At 42.1% G+C, this 20,529-nt stretch overlaps 6 protein-coding genes across 13 annotated transcripts; 1 reads left to right on the forward strand and 5 right to left on the reverse strand.

The window, feature by feature from the left end:
* The first annotated feature begins 438 nt into the window (after positions 1–438).
* Positions 439–2,661, forward strand: LOC129597819 (BTB/POZ domain-containing protein 6-A-like). Its single transcript, XM_055495502.1, has 6 exons — positions 439–783; positions 971–1,099; positions 1,387–1,546; positions 1,712–1,890; positions 1,988–2,123; positions 2,190–2,661. Exons 1-6 carry the CDS (start codon positions 635–637, stop codon positions 2,337–2,339), a joined length of 903 nt encoding a protein of 300 aa, XP_055351477.1. The 5' UTR covers positions 439–634; the 3' UTR covers positions 2,340–2,661.
* A 1,152-nt stretch (positions 2,662–3,813) lies between these two features.
* LOC129597821 (BTB/POZ domain-containing protein 6-B-like) lies at positions 3,814–6,498 on the reverse strand. Of its 4 annotated transcripts, none has more exons than XR_008691615.1 (7): positions 6,356–6,498; positions 6,102–6,264; positions 5,881–6,004; positions 5,484–5,551; positions 5,016–5,200; positions 4,338–4,473; positions 3,814–4,269 (listed from the first exon to the last, which is right to left on the reverse strand). XR_008691615.1 is itself a non-coding variant. In XM_055495506.1 (7 exons), the coding sequence occupies exons 4-7, from the start codon at positions 5,637–5,639 to the stop codon at positions 4,219–4,221; spliced, it is 528 nt and encodes a 175-aa protein (XP_055351481.1). In that variant the 5' UTR covers positions 5,640–5,643; positions 5,881–6,004; positions 6,102–6,264; positions 6,356–6,498; the 3' UTR covers positions 3,814–4,218. The 4 variants fall into 4 exon arrangements, 3 of the variants coding, with proteins under 3 accessions (XP_055351481.1, XP_055351483.1, XP_055351482.1); XM_055495506.1 differs by having other exon boundaries at positions 5,484–5,643; XM_055495508.1 differs by having other exon boundaries at positions 5,861–6,004.
* Positions 6,499–7,648: 1,150 nt separating this feature from the next.
* LOC129597795 (BTB/POZ domain-containing protein 6-B-like) lies at positions 7,649–10,123 on the reverse strand. Of its 2 annotated transcripts, none has more exons than XM_055495472.1 (7): positions 9,957–10,123; positions 9,603–9,758; positions 9,356–9,478; positions 8,939–9,098; positions 8,502–8,698; positions 8,271–8,406; positions 7,649–8,199 (listed from the first exon to the last, which is right to left on the reverse strand). In XM_055495472.1, the coding sequence occupies exons 1-7, from the start codon at positions 10,118–10,120 to the stop codon at positions 8,059–8,061; spliced, it is 1,077 nt and encodes a 358-aa protein (XP_055351447.1). In that variant the 5' UTR covers positions 10,121–10,123; the 3' UTR covers positions 7,649–8,058. The 2 variants fall into 2 exon arrangements, with proteins under 2 accessions (XP_055351447.1, XP_055351448.1); XM_055495473.1 differs by having other exon boundaries at positions 7,655–8,199; positions 8,502–8,686.
* Positions 10,124–10,718: 595 nt separating this feature from the next.
* Positions 10,719–14,517, reverse strand: LOC129597778 (BTB/POZ domain-containing protein 6-B-like). Of its 4 annotated transcripts, none has more exons than XM_055495447.1 (5): positions 14,149–14,517; positions 12,552–12,711; positions 12,061–12,239; positions 11,530–11,665; positions 10,719–11,464 (listed from the first exon to the last, which is right to left on the reverse strand). In XM_055495447.1, the coding sequence occupies exons 1-5, from the start codon at positions 14,310–14,312 to the stop codon at positions 11,114–11,116; spliced, it is 990 nt and encodes a 329-aa protein (XP_055351422.1). In that variant the 5' UTR covers positions 14,313–14,517; the 3' UTR covers positions 10,719–11,113. The 4 variants fall into 4 exon arrangements, with proteins under 4 accessions (XP_055351422.1, XP_055351423.1, XP_055351426.1 ...); XM_055495448.1 differs by lacking the exon at positions 14,149–14,517 and adding an exon at positions 13,063–13,385; XM_055495451.1 differs by lacking the exon at positions 14,149–14,517 and adding an exon at positions 13,000–13,384.
* Positions 14,518–15,601: 1,084 nt separating this feature from the next.
* LOC129597805 (BTB/POZ domain-containing protein 6-B-like) lies at positions 15,602–16,530 on the reverse strand. The gene is made up of 4 exons (XM_055495485.1): positions 16,525–16,530; positions 16,300–16,451; positions 16,022–16,157; positions 15,602–15,955 (listed from the first exon to the last, which is right to left on the reverse strand). Exons 1-4 carry the CDS (start codon positions 16,528–16,530, stop codon positions 15,602–15,604), a joined length of 648 nt encoding a protein of 215 aa, XP_055351460.1.
* Positions 16,531–17,447: 917 nt separating this feature from the next.
* On the reverse strand, positions 17,448–20,481 carry LOC129597777 (BTB/POZ domain-containing protein 6-A-like). The gene is made up of 6 exons (XM_055495446.1): positions 20,110–20,481; positions 19,880–20,002; positions 19,268–19,427; positions 18,683–18,861; positions 18,198–18,333; positions 17,448–18,042 (listed from the first exon to the last, which is right to left on the reverse strand). The coding sequence occupies exons 1-6, from the start codon at positions 20,202–20,204 to the stop codon at positions 17,689–17,691; spliced, it is 1,047 nt and encodes a 348-aa protein (XP_055351421.1). The 5' UTR covers positions 20,205–20,481; the 3' UTR covers positions 17,448–17,688.
* Positions 20,482–20,529: the final 48 nt, after the last annotated feature.

A 20,529-nucleotide genomic window follows, 5' to 3' on the forward strand; every position in this document is an offset into this window, starting at 1 on the left:
TGCGCACGTGCGACATTTTGTTGGCCCAGTGCGATCACATTTTTCCATGTACGTTGCCGGTTGATTTCTTAATGTTGTCGTATACAATGTTGAATGTGCGGCCGCAATGCAGGTGCCATTTCAAGCTGCTGAATTGCTGAAACTTGAACAAATAATATTAACTCTCAAGGAGAACAGCGTTACTTCATTTTCCGGTGACTTCGAAAAATTTTGGAGAATGTGCTACTAGTAATTTAACAAAGTCGCAGCGACAGAAAAAGTTTGGGACACGTAACAAAAATCAGGAAAAGTTAGAAAACGATCGAAACAAAAGTAACTGATTTTTACCCCGGCGGCTCACCATAGTAACAAGGCAACCACCTCACGGTGTCGTTGGTAACCCGCGTAGCTACATAAGCACTCGTACAGGGTGACTGCGTCCAAATGTCCGTCAAAATCACTTCGTCAGCTGTTCCCTGATCATCTATTTCACAATTCACATTTTGTTTTTAGAAATTCTTGATTTACCCTTGCATCATATTTTCGGTTCACGTGATCTGAAATTTGGAATCACCAAAGTGACAGAGTCTCACTGCGTTACGTACCCGTACAACGTACCTACTGCTGTCTTGTTGTTTAGCCGTTTTCCATCAGAATGGTGTCAACAAAGCATGCTGCACACGAAGAACCTGCTGTGGGACCCGCCATATGCATGAAACAGATGCTAGCCAGTGGAGCCTTCAGTGATGTGCGCTTCGCCGTTGGCCGTTATTTTGGCGCAGTGAAAATCTTTGAAGCTCACAAGTATTGGTTTTGATAGAGTGATTCTATTAATTTTGAGAACTGCATGATGCATTAGGGCCTACTCAGTAGGCCCTAATGCATTATATTGGGCCGTAGGGAATAGCGAGTAAAGACTGTAAACTGGAAAGTCAGTACTCACCAGTAGTCACCTATCTGTTAGTAACTTTTCTTCGGACCTAATTTTTAGGAACATCTTGGCAATGCACAGTTCAGCATTTCGCAACATGCTCTACAGAATTTTTCCCGACAGCTACGACGGCAGTATTCCCATTGACATTCCGGATTTTACTCCTGATGCATTCGCAAACTTGCTCAGGTAAGGGCTAATTTAATACGCCACTGAAATCTGTGTGCGATAAAGATAAACAGGCATGAACTAAAAGTTTAAAATTAATAGGACTCCGAAGTTTATCTGTATAATATCAGCATATCTGAAAAAATTTATTTTTATCTGTATATCTGTAGTTTATAGTTTATCTGTATATGATTATATCAGTATATCTGAAAAAATTTATTTTTGATATTTAATTAATTTACTACTGAAGTATCATAAATAGCGAAAACAAATCAAAGTAAAAAAATATCGCGGACGAATATTTACAGCTACATGTACACGGATGAAGCGGAGAATCTCAGCCCTGACAACGTTTTCGACACCATGAAATGTGCGGACAAGTACGACGTTGCGCCGCTGGTGCTAGCTTGTGCGGACGAGATCGTCAGCCAGCTGAACGTTACCAACTGCTTATCCACTTTGGAACAGGTGGGAAAGCTACAAATACGCCTGATCAATCAGATAGGCAGATAATGAATATGTTGATATATATATAAAAATAAAATAAAATATAATTTGGTTTGATTTTTTCAATTGGCTTTGGAACGAAGTTCAAAGCATGACAGCGAATGTCTGAATGAACATGTACTGCAGGCAGTCCAGTGCCATGCTGGTTATATTGTGGAGGAGTGCTTGAATTTGCTGGATGAGAAGGCTGAGGAGATTCTGCGATCGGAACACTTCACTAACATCCGTCAGGACACACTGCGCACCATACTGCAGCGCAATACGCTGTCGGCTGATGAAGGTGTCATTTTCTTGGCTATGGAGAGGTATTGTATTTTATATTATGATTTGTAAACTGTTAGTTTTCTGCCCTGCCAAATCTAGCTGCTGTTTTTGCACTTTTGAGCATGCATGACATTGCAGCTGGTCCGTCGAAGCCTGTAAGCGGAATAACATGGAACCCTCCGCCGTCAACCGTCGTCAGATGCTAGGTGACGCATTCCCACTTGCACTAGGCCGCTTTCCCAAGCTGGCTGAACTACCGGACGGTCCCGAGCCGGTGAGAATTTTTGCAGAAGGGTAGTACTGCTGATCATTAAAGCTTGATACTTTTCTGTTGTGACAGATTGGTGTATTGAATGGTATGACGCCAATGACGGTATCGGACTTCGTAACTGCGGTATTCCGGCTGTATCGCAATCGCCGTCTGTGCAGACGCCGGATCGCAGCCGAGCTTTCTAATGGCCTGGCGGTGACGATAGACTGCCCATTTTGATTTTTCCGGACATTTTTATTTGTTGCACTGAGAATGTGGTAAAAAAACAGAGTGGAACTGATTTTGTTTTCTATCAACATGGAATATGGTAATAGTTTTCGTGTTAAATAAATTCTCCTTCTGCGGCATAATATGGAATAAGGCGTTGGTAGTTTTTTCAGATGGTGATAGTCCCGCCTTTTAGACTTACTAGTCGCTTCTTGTTTTTTTTTTTAATTTTTTAGCGGTATCGGTTCAGGAAGATGATCAGTTTAACAATTTGTTCGGTAATATATGTTAGTATGTTACTGATTTAAATTCTGAATGCGGCTTGCTTGTTTACTACGCATTTATTGTCTTGTTTACTTGGAATGATGTGACTAGTAGTCTAGTGCTTATGCCAAAATGTGTACACAACACATGTATGAGCAAAGGTCCTAAACTATGCAGATTGCTTCAGATTTATCGTTATCAGCACCTCAATCGGATTGTTTTCTCTTCTAAATTACCATCAGCAGATTCTGCCAACTTGTTGCCACATATTAATTCGCATTTTTCGCTGCACCTTTACCGGCTTTACGCACCGAATTACGAATTTGGCTTGCATATTATTGTATAATATACGGTCATCTACAAGCACAGGCGGACGAATTTAACCGAAAAAATTCCGTCCAAATTCACCGCCGGTGGCGCTGTTCCCATTATACTAGTAGATGTCGCGTTTCCTCTCTGAATATAATTTCTCTGCCGATCCGTTGACGCAAAAGCTCTGTTGCTCGCGGTTCGCCTGATCGCTTCAAATTGTGTTATATTAATCTTAACAAACTACAGTAAGTTAAAGTAAAACTAAATCAAGCTAAACTAGACTAGACTAACAATTGTAAGGTAAACTGCGCGATGGACGAAGACCAAGCCCCAAGTGTTGTTTGCTTGAACTAAGAAATCTTTTCTCTGTTTTTTATTTGTATGAAATTTACAGTTTTTATGCTACATTATTTCAGGCATTAATCCGGCGACGGTGCATACGCGCCGCATTTTATTGGTTAAATTAAACGATATTTTCCCCCGTTTCCGGTCGATTTGATGCGCTTGTTTCCTGTCATTACACCGAATTAAAATTACATAGTACAAGCATTAAATTGTCTCACGTGTACATAGGTGTAAGTTATTTTTATGATGGCTGTGTAGCCTTTTTTGCACTGCTTTGAATGCTCTCGATAAGGTGTAACAAAATTAATACTCTACTGATCGGTGAGTAGTAGTTGAGGAGTTACTCGAATAATCGCAGTATTAATATGGCGCACTTCATTTTGGCGAGGCCTTTTAACTAAAGTTTCTGGCTGTAGACCGTTGATGAAAATTTAGTGCATACTGTCAGTCCGATTGGAGTATTTGAGCCAGCGATGGATTTTATATTTATACATATTACACAGTACAAAGTTAATTGTACAATGCACTTACTGACATACAGTACAAAGGTACTATCCGAAGCGTATTAATTTATTAATTTTAATAACAAAAAATTACATAACTGATAAATTAACATCTTCAACCACATAATTTGAACAGAGTATTCTGAAGCCGCAAAAACTGATCAAAAACGTTAGAGAACAACCAGAGATCTAATGCAAAACGTCAAGAAAAAAACATCACGAGCTAAAGAAACCGATTAAAAATCTGTCCACAGGTATGCGCAAATGAGAGAAAAATCCACTGATTTTGTTCCGTCGGATCACATAAATTTTCCAGCCCAGTTACGAGCGTCCGGACTGAAATTCAACATGCACACAGCCACAATCCCGAAAGATGTCCGGCAAACGCAGCTGATACACGTCCGGCAGTACTCCGCTGGGCAACACCGCACCGCGTCGAAGCTCCGTGGGAAACGGTAGCAACGGCATCACAGCGGCACTCCGGAACATGAAGATTCGGCTTCCGTCAGTAGACCGCTCTGTCACCAAAGAAGAGTATATAACCACCGCGTTTGACGACCAGATCAAATGGTACTAGCATGCTCACCGCCGCGGGCGCATCCGCCAGTTGCGCGGCCGTCAGCAGGGGAAAGCGCACCAGGAAGAGCGCATCGCCCAGCATCTGACGTCGGTTGGCAGCGGACGGCTCCATGTTATTCCGCTTACAAGCTTCCACCGCCCATCTGCAACGGGCTACGATTGAGAAACTGGCAACAGATAATTTTGGACGCCAAAGCTGAGTATTGTCAGACAATACAGCTTTACGGTTAGTTCGACGCTTCTTGTATTCCAGTTTTCAGAACATGGATTGGCGCACCGAATACCACAGCCACGGTATTCTCTTCGATGTCCCACAAACCAAAACTTTTAAGAAAATGATTACTTACTATGATAATTACGGTTTTTGCACAAGTGTATACAGATCGTACATAAAAACAATCCTGAATAATGCTAAGCCCAAACAAACTGGCTCAGACTGTATCATGCTTAGTACTGTTCCAAATTTATAGCGTTATTCGAATAAGTACAAAACCACACATATACGACATCAATAGAAAAATATCGTTTTCTAATGTGGAAGTTGAGTGGAAGTTGAGTGGAACAACGCAGAGGATACTGGGTCTCTGCTGTCCGGTAACCGAACCCATTGCATGAAAAGTGTCCGGAATAGTACTCTACCATAATTTTTGTATCAAGGAGTACTACTAATGCACAGACAACATACCGCTCGGCAGCCAAATAAATATCATTCTCTCCAGCCGACAGCGTGTCGCGTTGCAGTATGGTGCGCAAAGTGTCCTGACTGATGCTAATGAAGTGTTCCGATCGCAGAACCTCTTCCGTCTTCTCGTCCAGCACATGCAAGCACGCCTCCCGGACAGGATCAGTAGTCCCTTGCCACTGGGCTACCTGCAATACAGACTCGCTGGCTATTATTCCGTCGCCATCAGATACTGCACTTGAAACTTCAAAGTGAACTTAAAACAAAAATTTAACTGAATCTGTACGAGGATACGCCAGATTCTCCAGGTGCTCCACAGCACAAATCACTCAAAATGTTTTTTCATCATATAGAGTAGATTATGAATGAAGAGGTTTAAATGATGAACTTTTAAAGCAAGAGCCAATATTTTGTATGAAGCTATTTAAAGTCTTTTAATTTACGGTTTACCAAAAAACCTTTACGGTTTACCTGTTCCAAAACGGCCAAGCAATTCTCCACGTCCAGCACGCTGACAATCTTCTCCACACAAATTCGCACTAAACAAGCCAGGTCGTATTTATCCGCGCAGTGCATGGTGTCGAAAACATTGTCTGCGTTCAGATCATACACTTCATCCGTGTACATGTAGCTGTCAGTCGGAAGAGAACAGAATATTTTGTCACAACTCCCGCGTCACCAAATACTTATATATCTAACGAATAATTTCAATATTTATTTATTTTTGAATATCTGAATTTCGGAACTTCGGGACACCAAAACAAGTTGACAACCACGGGAAATAAAAGGACTTAAAGGGGAACTTTTCTCTCGCACAAAACATCTGTATTTCTGCAAAACAGGCGCACTTGGTGACTTGCACAAGCACCTCAGAACGTTGGCAAACGCGTCAGGAATGCAATCCGGAATATCAATGGGAACAGTGCAATTCTCCGGTAGGCTCCCCGTAAAACATGGCGCTGAACACGGAACTGCGCATTGCCAAGATAGTCCTACAAAATCATGTCCGTAGAGAAGTGAAAGACGCTAATGCCGTCGCAGGTGCTTTCATAAAATTTGATCACCGTGATAAACTGAGAGAACCATTACTTGTGAGTTGTGAGCTTCAAAGATTTTCACTGGGCCATAATGACGACCAACGGCGAATCGCACATCACTGAATTTTCCACTAGTTAATGTCTGCTTCATGCAGTTGACGAGTCCTACAGCGGATTCTTCGCGTCGAGAACGCTTCGGTGACGCCATTCTGATGCTAACAAGAGAACAGCACTTTCAATTTTGCTAACGGCTAACCATAAGTTCGGAGACTGAGGATTCTGAATTGCGATTATGTCAGTACGTACCCCGACTGGGTATCCGACTCAAGATTCTAAATAAAATAAATGATAAATCTAAAATGATGCTGCTTCCAAAACTGCAGAGGCAGATAGATAGTATGGAAGAATAAAACAAACAACCAAAAAAATCGAAAAACAGTGTAACTCACCGCTCACGCGATACACTACAAGTGCAGGCTGATGCTGCAACACTCACAAGTCAGCAGTGCAGCTGCCAGACTGACGGTGCAGCATGTGGAGCGCCGGCGGGGAGTAGTTACGTGACATGAAATTTCCGGTAGCCACTAGGCCCACTAGCCAGGTTGTTTGTTGCAGCGGGGATTCCTTGTTTTCTCTGTCTTACCGTTTGTTTTTCTGTATCTGAAAAATAAATTTAAGGTTTTTACATGGTTTTTATGCTCTGGTAATTATTATTTCGGTAACGGTGAGTGCGCGCGCGCAACATTTTGTTGGTCAAATTCGACGGCGTTTATTTCCACGTTTCCGGTTGATTGTGATTTCCACGTTTCCGGTTGAATGTCTCAACGTGTAGTTTTTGTGTTCGTAGTGTAATAATACTTTATAATACAAAATTTACCTTGATCGCTAGATTCGCTACGTCGAAGTACAGGTACGCCGCATAAACACATCTAAAACCGTACAGACCGAACTGATATCTAAGCAGAAGGCGCTCGAGGAGGTATCCCCAACTGAAGAAAATATTCCATTTCCCGTAATTTACCCCCTGTACAAAATTCACCTTTTTATTCACCTGTATATTCACCATATTATTCATGAAATTCACCTGTAGGCATCTTTATGCAACTAATTATGAATTTTCGCATTTTCGGACCCATTGCCTTCGAAACAATGGGACCATGCCACCATGGGGACCGTCAGCTACCGGCCTACCGCTATTATCAAAGAAATCGGGAAACGACTACGTGATCAACTCGGAGAGGCTCGCTCCCATGAATTTCTCCGGCAGCGGCTAGCTTTGGAGATTCAGCGGGAAAACGCGGCTTCCGTTTTAGGAACAATGGAATTGAGTGGAAAAGTTAATTGAGCTTTTTCTGTTGTGATTAGTAAACGTTTTCATTGTTTGGTTAATATTTATTCATTTGTATTCTGCAGTCGTTTTCAAATAAAGAGGGACCTGTTCGTTATGAATCTGGCTTGTAGTTGTAGATCCTTCTTTATTACAGTTTCTGGTTGTAAGCGCAGTAGTTGGTAACTTGGTCCAACAAGTCGGTAAGCTACTGGTGGTAATTTTGAAAACAAAAAATCCGACTGAGGTGCTGATAGCTATAAATCTTGTGCCACATAGTTTTGGTCATACGTACATGTACACATTTTGGCATAAGTCACATAATTCCACGTAAACAAGGCTATCAATGCGTAAACATTCAGAATTTAAATCAGTAACATTTACTAGCAGCCAAATGTTAAATTTATCATCTCTCGCTGAACTGATATATACCGCTAAAAATGAAAAACATAAAAAAAAGCTGCGATCAGGACTGGCTGGGATCAAAAGGCACGGGCGGGGTAATCACCAACTGAAGAAATACGGAACCATTCCGTCTGCCACAAAAGGAGAATTATCTCTAACAAAAGCTATTTCCATATATCGCGTTGATGGAAAACAAAAAAAGTTACATTCTGTTTTCTGACCACATTCTTCTACGCAACCAGTACAAATGTCCGGACAAATCAGAATGGACCACGACCTATCGAGGCCATATCGTCAACTGTTGGCCATTAGCAACCTCAGCAGTGATCCGGTATTCGCATACACGGCGATTGCGTAGCGGCCAGGATGACACAGTTATGAAGTCCCATATCGTCATTAAACCATCCCCCACACGGATCTGTCACAACAAAAAAGTCGTAAGCTTTACTGACCAGCAGTACTGTACTACCCTTCAGCAAAACTTCTCACCGGCCCGGGACCGTCCGGTAGTTTAGCTAGCTTGGGAAAGCGGCCTAGTGCAAGTGGGAATGCGTCACCTAGCATCTGACGACGGTTGACAGCGGATGGCACCATGTTATTTCGCTTACAGGCTTCGGCGGACCAGCTGCAATGTTATACATGCTCAAAAAGTGCAAAAACAGCAGCCAGATTTGACAAGGCAAAAAACTATCAGTTTACAAATCATATAAAATACAGTACCTCTCCACAGCCAAGAAAATAACAATCTTTTTAGCCGACAGCGTGCTGCGTTGCAGTATGGTGCGCAATGTGTCCTGGCGGATGCTAATGAAGTGTTCCGATCGCAGAACCTCTTCCGTCTTCTCATCCAGCAAATGCAAGCACGCCTCCCGGATAGTATCAGCATTCACTTGCCACTGGGCTAACTGCAATACAGACTGGCTCGCTATTATTCCTCCGCCATCAGGTAGTGCAGTTAAAACTTCAAAATGAATTTCAAACAGAAATTTAACTGACTGTTTATACGATTACACTCCAGATTCTTATCTGCCACAGCACAAATCGTTCAAAATTTATTCACATCATATAGATTATGAAAAATTTTAAATGACGAACTTTTAACGTATGAGCTTATATAGATGTTTTATATTAAGCATATGAAAAGCTTATCGATTTACTTGTTCCAAAACGGTCAAGCAATTCTCCACGTCCAGCTCACTGAGAATCTTCTCCAGACAGATTCGCACCAAAGAAGCCAAGTCGTATTTATCCGCGCAGTTCATGATCTCGAAAACATTGTCAGCGTTCAGATTCTCCACTCCATCCGTGTACATGTAGCTGTCAGTCGAAAGATAACAGAACATGTCAAACACCACCGTCATCCAGTACTTAGTACTTACTCAGTACTCACCTACAAGTAATTACTATCAATACTTCTATTCCTCATAATTTATATTTTTTAGTTTTGAACTTTCACCCAACAACTCTAGTTAATAACCATGGGGAGTAAAATGAGTACATTATTTCGAGTGCACTGTGCACAAAATATGTGTATTTCCGCAAAACATGTACTTGTAGACTTGGCGTACTTGTACCTCAGAACGTTGGCAAACGCGTCAGGAATGCAATCCGGAATATCAATGGGAACAGCGCAATTCTCCGGCAGGCTCCCGTAAAACATGGCGCTGAACACGGAACTGCGTATCGCCAAAACAATCCTGCAAAATTATATCCGTAGTAGAGTGAAGGAAACTGAGTGAGTCTTAACTCGTAGTACAGTAGTTAGTTCTCCAAGTTTTCCCATAAAATCTGATCTCCGCGATAAAGTGAAAGAAGAATTACTTGTGAGCTTCGAAGATTTTCACTGGGCTATAATGACGACCAACGGCGAATCGCACATCACTGAATTTTCCACTGGTTAATTTCTGCTTCATGCAGTTCACGAGTCCCACAGGGGGTTCTTCGCGTCGAGGACGCTTTGGGGACGCCATTCTGATGCTAATAAGACAACAACATTTGTCTTATTATGGAAGAATTCCGATCCGATGGAAAGTTATGGAAAAGGCGGCAAAGTTCCGGTCATGGAGCGAATGTATGGTAAAGTCTTTGCCATACGTTCGCTACGTGATCGGAGACAAAGGATTGAGAGGATTCTGAATTTTCGACCAAGTCAATACAGTTTAGTACAATACGTACCCCGACTGGGTCTCTGATTCCAGATTCCAAATAAAAAAATTGATAAATCGGACGCCGCTTTCAAAACTGCAGAGGCAGAGCAGATAGTATGGAAGAATAAAATACAGTAAACAGTAAAGTCTGTAAAGACTAAACTTAAAGAACCAAAAAAATCCAAAAATCATGGATCTGCACTTCTGCAGTTCTGCACTAGCGCGATGCTGCAGGCTGATGCTGCAGAACAGTGCAGAGTGACTGACGGTGCAGCATGTGGAGCGCAGGCGGGGAGCGGTTAGGTGACATGCTGTTTCCGGTAGGCGGCAGTCAGGTTGTTTGTCGCAACTTGCAGCGGGGTATTCTTTGTTTTCTCTGTCTTCACCGTTTGTTTCTATGTATGAATATATTAATAATTTATAAATGTGGAAATTTTATTCATGGTTTTTAAGAGCGCTTTCTGTGCATTGTTAATTCGGCGGCGGTCACCGCAGCGCGCTTTGTTGGCGAAGTTGGACGGTGCTTTTCTCCACGTTTCCGGTTGATTCGCGATAATAGTGTCTCCACGTGTAGCTCCAATTTTTGTGCTGCTTTAGACAAGTTTTAACAAAGGTAATAGTAGTTGAGCGTGTTTTATTTGCAGTATCTTGCGCATTAACCTGCTTTATCATCGATTCGATCGCATACTCACACCCGTACAGAACATAAATACATACATATTTGCTTTGGCTACATTTGCGGTCTATTCTGACCGGGTCAGGGTGGTGACACTGTGACAGAATGATTTATTTCACGCTTGATATTTTTTCCATATAAAAAACAATATGGCTGACTTGTTGAGCGGCGAGAAGCGATGGTGCGCTAGGTTTGTACACATCCTGGACTACTGGTTGCCAGAACTGATAAACGGAAGGCGAACTGATAAAAGTAATCAAAAAGACGACGGACGCTTTACAAAGACGCTGTATAATCAGATCAAAACCGCTAGAGCACAAGCCGAGATCCATGCAAATGGCACTCAAACGACCATCAACTGAAGAAAACAACCATCCCGTACAAATATCTCCTAATACAAAATCTATTGTACGACTTGCGATACTAAAAAAAGGGCTTCTTTCCAGTCTTTGGCCATTTTCACCTTTATAAACGGACTATCAACGGCAGAGAAAAATCAAGGGAAATAATCAAACCCGCAGTGCAAGGCCAGGGTAATAAATCAACAAACCCCCAGCATTCGTTATTGCTTGGTGGGTAATTTGGATGTCGGAAGCCAGAACGACACGGTCAGGCTTCACACAGTCATCGCGACCATCCCGGTCCCACCGAATGGCCACCCCAGACTGCCGTCTCTCAATAACTTTGGCTAACTCCCAGATGCCATGCGAGCCCCGCGCAAACACCGCTGCATTGCGATCAAATCCCATGGACATGGACAAACTGCACCGCTCCTCCGTGGGGAAGGGCACCGCCGGCTTCACTGCGGCATTCTGGTACATGAAGATGCTCCGCAGCTCGGAATCCGTCAGCAGACCGTTCTGCCACGAAAAAATAGAATACCTTCTCGTTCGACAACATTATCAAAAAAAATTAACATCCTCACCGTCGCGGGTCCATCCGCCAGCTGCGCGGCCGTCAGCAGGGGAAATCGCACCAGGAAGAGGGTGTCGCCCAGCATCTGACGCCGGTTGGCAGCGGACGGTTCCTTGTTATTCCGTTTGCAGCCTTCCGTGGCCCATCTGCAAAGGCAATCATGCGCAAAGTGCAATCACAGCAGATTTTTAAAGCAATACTGGAAAACATTCAGTAATCTACAAAAAATCCACAAAAATTATAGGGTTCAGATCACACTTTCACCTGTTTCATATTCCAAGCTTCATAATCAAACGGCGCTTTAAGAACTCGAAACAAGTAAAATCATGTTAAATTAAGAAACTGATCAAATTCAGTGCCGATTCAATAAAATATTACCATAAAATGATTGTTGCAATTAACCAAAATATTTAAAGGTATATCTTTGCCTGGAACAGGAACATTTTTTTAACAAATAAACCTAAATAATTTATTGTTTAACTAGTAAAATAATTCAAAAACGGCCCAAAATCTTTCGACATTCATCCCTAACAAAAAATACCTCTCGACAGCCAGATAAATATCCTGCTCCCCAGCTGACAGTGTGCTGCGCTGCAGTAGTGTGCGCAGTGTGTCCTTACGGATCCCAGGGAAGTGCTCCGATCGCAGAATGTCGTCCGTCTTCGCATCCAGCAAATGGCAGCACTTTTCCAGAATGTTATCAGCATGCCACTCGACTGCCTGCAATAGAATACACTTCTGTCACATCCTCATTCCTCAGTCAGTTGAAAAAAATAGAAAACTAAGAAAAAATCTTTAATTTATTATTCTCGTTTAGTCAAAATCCTCACGGCTACAACCAGAGGAGACTACTAAGATCCAACTATCTAATTATCTGATTATTTAACTCGCTGAAATAGTGCGTAAATTCGACTCGTACAGTTATAAATACGAAGCGGAAGACATCAGTTTTATTCACCTGAAGTAGAGTATACGAGCATTGTACATTGGCAAGGTAGGTTCAAGATAAATTGCTTTGCAGTTTGCACCCACCTGTTCCATAACGAATAAACAACTATCAACATCCAGCTGGCTGACAATTTTCTCCAAACAGATCTGCACCAGCGGAGCCACGTCGTATTTGTCCGCGCAGTTCATAGTGTGGAAACCATTGTCAGCGTTCAGATTCACCACTTGATCCGTGTACATGTAGCTATGACGGTCGAAAACAAAGAAATAAGAATCTGTCAGAACTCAGAATACACAATTATTTTAATAATTTTGAGCTAATCGCTTCATGAAGTACTGTGTAAATTTATTCCTTTAAAATTTAACTTACTGTATAAACAGTAAACTTAACTGCACAATAATTTAGTAACAATTAACTTCGTTGTATTTACTTGATTTTAATAATTTAATTGCTAGACATTTTCCTAATATTACATCAATATGCGATATACATTTCTAATTTTCAGCAATAAAATTACCAGTTCATCATTACGCTAATTTTTCGTTTTCAGCAGCACAGAATTCATGCAGCTGCTGCACAATGGCGGAACTTCACCTCAGCAGGTTAGCGAACGCGTCAGGCGAGAGCAGATATACTAGACCGCGTGCGATGACAAAGTGCTGCTTGTGGCAAAATTCAAAATGCACCATTAATTGGATTTACGCCCATTTTTTTACTGGAATTTTCAATATTTTTAAGTTAAGCAGTTTGACATGGTAAAGGTGCTGTGCGACTGAAAAAAGGCAGTAGCAATATGCATGGAGAAACATAAATTCAAAGATTGTTATTCGTAACTGCTAGACAACGGGAGTACGGCACGACGACACAGTAGATTTGGAATTTCAGACACTCTCGGCATCTCCCGAAGACGGGAAAATGAAAATTCCAAAAATTCAGTTTTTGGAATTTTCAGAAGATGACAGGTTCAGCCAAAATGCTTAGCCTGGCAAATTTCCGAGCCGAGCTAAAACTCTGACCAATCACAGCTTCCTTGGCGTGACGTCAATTTCAATTTTCGGTAGCACGATCATTTTCGACTTCCGGTTGCATTTTGCTTTGGAGCAAATCGCACTAGGTACACTAACAGTGCAGAAGTATCGTTTGTGGCAATTTTTAACTTAAATTTGTCTGAGCCGCAGCACCGGGATAACATACCGAGGCGGTGAGCAGGCGACAGGCAGTACTGACAATGCTTTACTCAATGTGACTGCTGCCAAATTACGTGCAAATTTTAAATATTCAAAAATCTTTAACTTTGTTTTTTCTTAAGCAAAAATTGTATCCATAGGCTTGAAAAATACATAATAATATATACTTTTAGACAGTATGCATGGAGTTATTTATTTTGATTGCAGAGTAATGATATGACTCTCCGCAGTTAACATAGTCTTCTACGAGAAAGTAGAGAAAAGCATATGTTAGTATATCTGCTCTCGTCAGGCATGAAATCCGGAATGTCGATGGGAGCGACGCAATTCTCGGGCAAACTCCCATAGAACATGGCGCGAAACACGGAACTGCGCATGGCCAAAATAGTCCTACAAAATTATGCCCAACGTGGTAACCACTCGGCGATGATGCTCACTCGCGATCCCAGTTCGCAGAAACTCGGATCATTTCGAGAGTCGAGAGAGTCATTACTTGTGAGCTTCGAGGATTTCCACTGGACCAAAATCACGACCAACCGCGAAGCGCACATCACTAAACTCTCCACTTGCTAAAGCCTGCTTCATACAGCTGATAACTCCCGCAGCAGGTTCTTCGCGTCGAGGACGTTTTGCACGAGTAACTTTCTTGGTTGCCATTCTGACGAGAAATTACGAGTTAGGCTCAGCTAGCTGTCGGATCGACTCTGATGAATCCAAATTTCCGGTCAAGGCAGAACGATGCAAGATCAAAATCAAACAGGAAATTTATAAGCAGAATCTAATGAAATGGTAAAATTACAAAATACGATCACAAGGAAGTTAAAACATAAAAACTGGAAAAAATTTACAAATACTGAATACACTCAATACAGTACTGTATGTTCGCAGTCGGAGTCAGATCAATCATCACAGCGGAGAACCCAACAAAAAAGTGGCAGTTGCGTGCGCCTTGGGCTGCAGCAACATGAAAACCGTAAATCATGCACCGGAAACAAGCCTCGCTTTTCAGTTTTCGCTTTTCAGTTCAACTTTTTCTGGGTTTTGAACGTTTTGAGTGGAAGTGATTTCTTTTTTCTACTTATATTTTGGATAAATATAAGTATAGAAAACTGTGTATTTATGGTCCTTAACAGCGTTTTCTGTGCCTTGTTAATTCGGCAACGGTCAGCGCGGCGCGGGCGGTCAGGTCAGAGCGGCGCGCTCTGTTTGTATTTGTGAATCTGGACGGTGTTATTCTCCACGTTTCCGGTTAATTTGTGATAATTTCAGTAGTACTGTCTCCATGTGTAGAAAAATCTATCGTTTTCCGTGCTGCTTACGACTTTTCAACAAAATTAAAAGTATGAGTAGTTGAGCAGGTTGTGTTTATTAGCACAAGCCAGTCACACTGCAAGTTTTGCTAACAAAACAAGATTAATTAATTATAACCGCAAAAACAGGTGTATCTGTATTTGCATTTTGCAGTATCTTGGGCTTCAGTCTGCTGTTTGACGAAGCTTTATCAGAGATTCTGCCGTATCAGATAAGAAATATATATTGCCAGAGAGTGGTATATTAACTCTTCATGTTCTTAATATAAAACACAATCCGGCTAACTTGTTGACGGCGATTAGCAATGGCGCGCTAGGTTTGTACTCGAACCCATACTGACGTAATTCTGCGTATATATTATTCATAATTAGAAATGAGAACTGATAAACTTACAGCCTCTTACTGTTTACAAGGACGCGGCATAAATCATCTATGCAAACGCATAACAAGATCCATGCAAAAGGCACTCGACCGACGTCAACCATCAACCGAAGAAAATAATCCACCATTCCGTACACATATCTCCATACAAAACGCATTTTCACGACTTTGGATACTGAAAACAAATTGGTTTCCTACGTACCAATCTTTGCCCATAATCGCTTTGACAAACCGGCTATCCACGTCACAACAAATCAAACCCTCAGAACAGCGCCAGGGTAGTAAGTGGAGAAATTCGCAGCATTCGTTATTGACTGGTTGGTGAGCTGGATGTCGGAAACCAGAACGACACGCTTAACACACACACTGTCCTTGCGACCATCCCGGGCCCACCGAATATCCACCACAGACTGCCGCCTCTCAATAATTTTGGCTAGCTCCCAGATGCCACGCGAGCCCCATCTCGCAAACACTGCTTCATTTCGATTCAATCCCATGGCCATCGGTACGGTGTTGCGCTGCTCCGTAGGGAAGGGTAACTCCGGCTTCACAGCGGCATTGTGGTACACGAAGATATTCAGCAGCTCTCGGCAGCCGTCAGCAGACCGCTCTAACACAAGAAAATAGTATAACCTCCTCGTTTGACGACATTTTAAAAAGGTCATTATCCTCACCGTCGTGGGCCCATCCGCCAGTTGCTCGGCCGTTAGCAGGGGGAAGCGCACCAGGAAGAGCGCGTCGACCAGCATCTGACGCCGGTTGGCAGCGGACGGTTCCATGTTATTCCCCTTACAGGCTTCCGCGACCCATCTGCAACAGTAGCGTAATCATGCGCAAAGTGCAATCATACCAAAGACAATGCAACTCTAGCTGGAAAACGATCACTACAGCCTACAGAAAATTTACCGCTCGACAGCCAAACACCTTGGTAAATATCCTGCTCCCAGCTGACATCGTATCGCGTTGCAGTAGGGTGCGCAGTGGGATGCGTTTGAAGTGTTCCGATTGCAGAATCTTTTCCGTCTCCTCATCCAGTAAATGCCAGCACTTTTCCAGAATATTATCAGCATGCCATTCGGTTGCCTTCAATACAGAAACGCTTTCCTGTCATATCGTTGTTAAAATCACAAACCATGCAAGTTTAATTTTTTCTAATTCATTTTTTCGTAATTCTCACGGCCATATAACCCGACGACACTACTACTGCTTTTAGAATTCGATGAAGAAGTAATTAAACTGTTTACAATGTACAAAGTACAAACTACTGTATGTCCTGCATGCAGAAACACTTCTACTTCTGTTGTTTCTGCAAAATCTGCATTTTATTAAACATTTATAGAGTACAGTAATTACCACCGGTACACTGCCTAGTACTGCTGTAGTTCCAATACAGTTGCCCTCAAGAACATTTCCGTTTATTTGTGTGTATTGCACACTTCCTTAACCCAGGATCAAAGTGCCTTTACAGTTTACACCATTCAGTTTCACGATAGATCCATCATCTGCATCTCCTGCAGTTTTTGGTTTTGCCCTTTTTTCTTATGGAATCAAACAAAAAACTTGTGTTCAACTGCATGCAAAAGAAACATAGTACGATAACTCGTTACGTGTGATAACTCGTACTTGTGTACCTTATCACATTTAATGTGACTTTTTACCACATGATACGTTTTATTAACTAACGAAACAGCATAAATAACAGCATAACAATTAACAAACATCGTAAATAACAGCATAACATTTAACAAGTACATATAGATGTAATCATGTACAGATACGCAGAAGAAGAGCACGATAGCGGCGCATGCGCATCAGCGGCCCGAGAAGTGCGGTTGCGCTAAAAATTAATACGTAATAACTGGAAAATCTCCCAGTCTATAAAGGATACAACACGGTACGCGACGGCGTATGTCCAGCATTTTCAGACACATTTGTAGAAGTTGTCTTGAAACCGAAGATAATACTAATTTAGAAGCAGAATATTTACATAGACGAGGGGATGACTGACAGTTTTTAAGCACAATTTCCGATCTATGTGAGCAGGGTGCACATGCCCCTTTACCTGAGCACATTTTGCGATACTCGTATTATTAGTCGTCTATAAGTATTTAATAAATTTTATATGCATGCGAGCATAAGATTTTAGGTCCTGCGCAGAACAAACACAGTGTATCAAACAGATCTAAAACACTGGAGAACAGCCGAGATCACGGCAAACAGGCACTGGAGGGAACATCACCAAGTGCTCAAACCAAAATACTGTAATCAGTAAAAAAATAAATTTCACAACGTACGCGCATAAAATGCAAAACCCTGTTTCCTCCCAGACACGCTTAGCCCATCAGGGATTAGTGCAATCCAGCAATACGTCGCTGCCAGGGGAGTAAACAACTCCAGCCATGGAACCATCGTCGATCCGCATGTCTGCAGCCAGCACGACATCCCCCGGCTCCACACTTTCTTCGCGACCGTCCCCGGCCCACCGAATCACCAGCAGCGACTGGCGTACGCCGATAATTTTGGCCAGCAGCCAGTCGGCACCCACTACCCGCACGAACACCGCGTCGTCCATACGGTATCCCTTGGCCAGCAGCACACTGCGTCGCTGCTCCGTGGGGAAGGGAAGCGGTGGCTTCGTGGCGGAATGTTGGTACAGGAAGATGCTCAGCAGCTCACTGTCCGTCAGCAGACCATTCTATCACAATAAAGGATATTAAGATTAAATCGATTTATTAATGTAAAATGATAAATAATCAAAACCAAATTCAATTCAAAATTATTAATTAAATAAGAAAAGATTCAATGATCAGTAAATTAAATTATTTAATCACTGCTGAATTATTTTATCACCGTTCCGGGGCCATTCGCAAGTTGCGCGGCGGTCAGCAGAGGAAATCGCACCAGGAACAATGCGTCTCCCAGCATCTGACGCCGGTTGACAGCGGACGGCTCCAGGTCATTCTGTTTGCAAGCCTCGGTGGCCCATCTACAACGCCACCATTAAGAACCTTCATGCGCAATGGGCAAGCCCGTTTAGAGCTAGTGGTATCTCTCGTATTACCTAATACTTTCACTTCGATATTAGTACTTACTTTGAAAATACGAACGTTTTCACAACTACGGTGTTCACTCTTATGCATCACTAGTGTTTTTCCCGCGCGCCGCGGCTACTTGAACCACAAAAACTGGCGGTTCGAATACTGACTGCATTTTGAAATCGTTTAGCACTATTTTCAGTCTGCATTTTTCGCAAGCCGTCAAAATATACTGCCCTAATTACTCTACAGTTATTATTATGAGATTATGTTGTATACCGGACAGTAACAAAAAAATACCTCTCCACAGCCAAATAAATGTCATGCTCCTCAGCCGAAAGAGTGCTGCGCTGCAGTATGCTGCGCAGTGTGTCCCGAGGGATGCCCGTGAACTCGTCCGATCGCAGAATCTCTTCCGTCTTCTCATCCAGCAATTTCCAGCACTTCTGCAGAAAACTATCAGCATGCCATTGGAATGCCTGCAAAATACCAACTGCGCCGACTGCTGAAACAAATTTACTATGAAACAACAAGCACGTTTAATTTCTTTTATTATTTAATACACCAAAGATTACGTCTATAAAATAAATCCCGAAACAATAAAATATCAATAATAATTTTAGAATAATAACAGTTCCAAAGATACTGTAATCAGCAGCACCGAAGTTAAACGCTTAAAAGTAGGAATTTTTTAAGGAGCCAAAAAATGAAAAGAACAGTAGATATTCTGTAAATGAAGTATGTATACGGGTATAGTGCATCAAATTGGAAGTTACTGTAAGAATCGTGTTATCACTGCTGCTTTAAGTTTAAATTTCAATTCAGGAATTCCGCTTCTGTACGTTTGTCAAGCCAACGAGCAGAACAGTCTACAAGAGGACGCACCTTTTCCAACGCGGACAAGCAGTTGTCAACGTCCAGCTGGCCGAAATTCTTCTCCAAACACATCTGCACCAGCGGCGCCACGTCGTATTTATCCGCGCATTTCATGGTGTCAAAAGCGTTCTCCGCGGTCAGATTCTCCACTTCATCCGTGTACATGAAACTGCCAAAACGAAGAGAAAATACAGTACTTGCAATGTTAGTTAAAGTCAAACAACGATTTCAATTTGAGTTCATTTTCGACCAACTAACAATTCAGTAGACATTCATCATTTATTCGGAGTGAAAAACGCGTTGAAATCAGAAGCTAAATAAATATAACATAAGAAAACTGAAAAAACGACGACGATTATCAAAATTCAAATATCGCAACTGAATCAAATAACGTGCAAATGGCTAAATCTAAATGAATTAAATCAAAATAGCAACGACCAACGCCCGAAAATAACACGACGTTTTGAATACGTTTATTTAAAATGGAAATAACAAGAAGGAAATTAAAGACAAAAAACCATAAAAATAAATATTTATTTTTGAAATAATTGTAGTATTTTTTAGACATACGAGTATGAGTGTCGTCTGTAAAGTTTTCGAATCGCATAAGGCATAACGTACCAGAGCATATTAGCGAACGCGTCAGGCATGAAATCCGGAATATCGATGGGAACGGCGCAATTCTCCGGTAAACTCCCGTAAAACATGGTGCAGAACACGGAACTGCGCGCTGCCAAAATGTTCCTACAAGTAAAATAACATGCCCGCCGCTGAGAAGGGAATGGATGGTGCGTACTGGGCTCGCTCCAGCAGTTTCAAAGAAAATCAGATGACAGTGAGAAAAGTATTACTTGTGAGCTGCAAAGATTTTCACTGGGCCAAAATCACGACCAACGGCGAAGCGCACATCGCTGAATTCTCCATTGACTAATAATCTCTGCTTCATGCAGCTGACGAGTCCCGCAGCGGGTTCTCCTCACCAGGACGAGTTGAGGACGCCATAGTGACAAGTCGAAGCAAATGCAAGTTGTAAACAACAACACTTACAACAGTGTCTCAACCCTTAAGCAAAATATTGACGCTAAACGCGTACCAGGAATGTGGGTTTCGTACAGAGTTTAAATAAGAATCTAATAAAATTTCGAAACGGTTTAAATTTTAAAAGGCGATCAGGAACCCTGGAACCAAAATAAAACGATGGAAGACATCAAAAAGCAGTGCAGCAATGCGTCACTACAGCACCAAAGCTGCATTTGCAACCGCCTCGCGCT

The sequence above is a fragment of the Paramacrobiotus metropolitanus genome, unplaced genomic scaffold (assembly GCF_019649055.1).
Source record: "Paramacrobiotus metropolitanus isolate TYO unplaced genomic scaffold, Prichtersi_v1.0 Parri_scaffold0000109, whole genome shotgun sequence".
Lineage (NCBI taxonomy): Eukaryota > Metazoa > Tardigrada > Eutardigrada > Parachela > Macrobiotidae > Paramacrobiotus > Paramacrobiotus metropolitanus.

Excerpts from the sequence above, each read along its gene's own strand:
- LOC129597819 (XM_055495502.1), top strand. The coding sequence starts at position 635 with ATGGTGTCAACAAAGCATGCTGCACACGAAGAACCTGCTGTGGGACCC. Across the intron at positions 784-970 it reads AAAATCTTTGAAGCTCACAA|GAACATCTTGGCAATGCACA; the intron begins GTATTGGTTTTG and ends CCTAATTTTTAG. Across the intron at positions 2,124-2,189 it reads TACCGGACGGTCCCGAGCCG|ATTGGTGTATTGAATGGTAT; the intron begins GTGAGAATTTTT and ends CTGTTGTGACAG.
- LOC129597821 (XM_055495506.1), bottom strand. The coding sequence starts at position 5,639 with ATGTACACGGATGAAGTGTATGATCTGAACGCAGACAATGTTTTCGAC. Across the intron at positions 4,474-5,015 it reads ATTTATTTGGCTGCCGAGCG|ATGGGCGGTGGAAGCTTGTA; the intron begins GTATGTTGTCTG and ends AGCCCGTTGCAG. Across the intron at positions 4,270-4,337 it reads TGGCGGATGCGCCCGCGGCG|AGCGGTCTACTGACGGAAGC; the intron begins GTGAGCATGCTA and ends CTTTGGTGACAG.
- LOC129597795 (XM_055495472.1), bottom strand. The coding sequence starts at position 10,120 with ATGATTTTTGGATTTTTTTGGTTCTTTAAGTTTAGTCTTTACAGACTT. Across the intron at positions 9,759-9,956 it reads GAATCAGAGACCCAGTCGGG|CATCAGAATGGCGTCCCCAA; the intron begins GTACGTATTGTA and ends TTGTCTTATTAG. Across the intron at positions 9,099-9,355 it reads GCGTTTGCCAACGTTCTGAG|CTACATGTACACGGATGGAG; the intron begins GTACAAGTACGC and ends TTCGACTGACAG.
- LOC129597778 (XM_055495447.1), bottom strand. The coding sequence starts at position 14,312 with ATGGCAACCAAGAAAGTTACTCGTGCAAAACGTCCTCGACGCGAAGAA. Across the intron at positions 12,240-12,551 it reads GTTTATTCGTTATGGAACAG|GCAGTCGAGTGGCATGCTGA; the intron begins GTGGGTGCAAAC and ends ATTCTATTGCAG. Across the intron at positions 11,465-11,529 it reads TGGCGGATGGACCCGCGACG|AACGGTCTGCTGACGGATTC; the intron begins GTGAGGATGTTA and ends TTTTCGTGGCAG.
- LOC129597805 (XM_055495485.1), bottom strand. Across the intron at positions 16,158-16,299 it reads CTACTGCAACGCGATACGAT|ATGGGTCGCGGAAGCCTGTA; the intron begins GTCAGCTGGGAG and ends CTACTGTTGCAG. Across the intron at positions 15,956-16,021 it reads TGGCGGATGGGCCCACGACG|CGGTCTGCTGACGGCTGCCG; the intron begins GTGAGGATAATG and ends CTTGTGTTAGAG.
- LOC129597777 (XM_055495446.1), bottom strand. The coding sequence starts at position 20,204 with ATGAAGCAGAGATTATTAGTCAATGGAGAATTCAGCGATGTGCGCTTC. Across the intron at positions 18,862-19,267 it reads GCTTGTCCGCGTTGGAAAAG|GCATTCCAATGGCATGCTGA; the intron begins GTGCGTCCTCTT and ends GGTATTTTGCAG. Across the intron at positions 18,334-18,682 it reads ATTTATTTGGCTGTGGAGAG|ATGGGCCACCGAGGCTTGCA; the intron begins GTATTTTTTTGT and ends GTGGCGTTGTAG.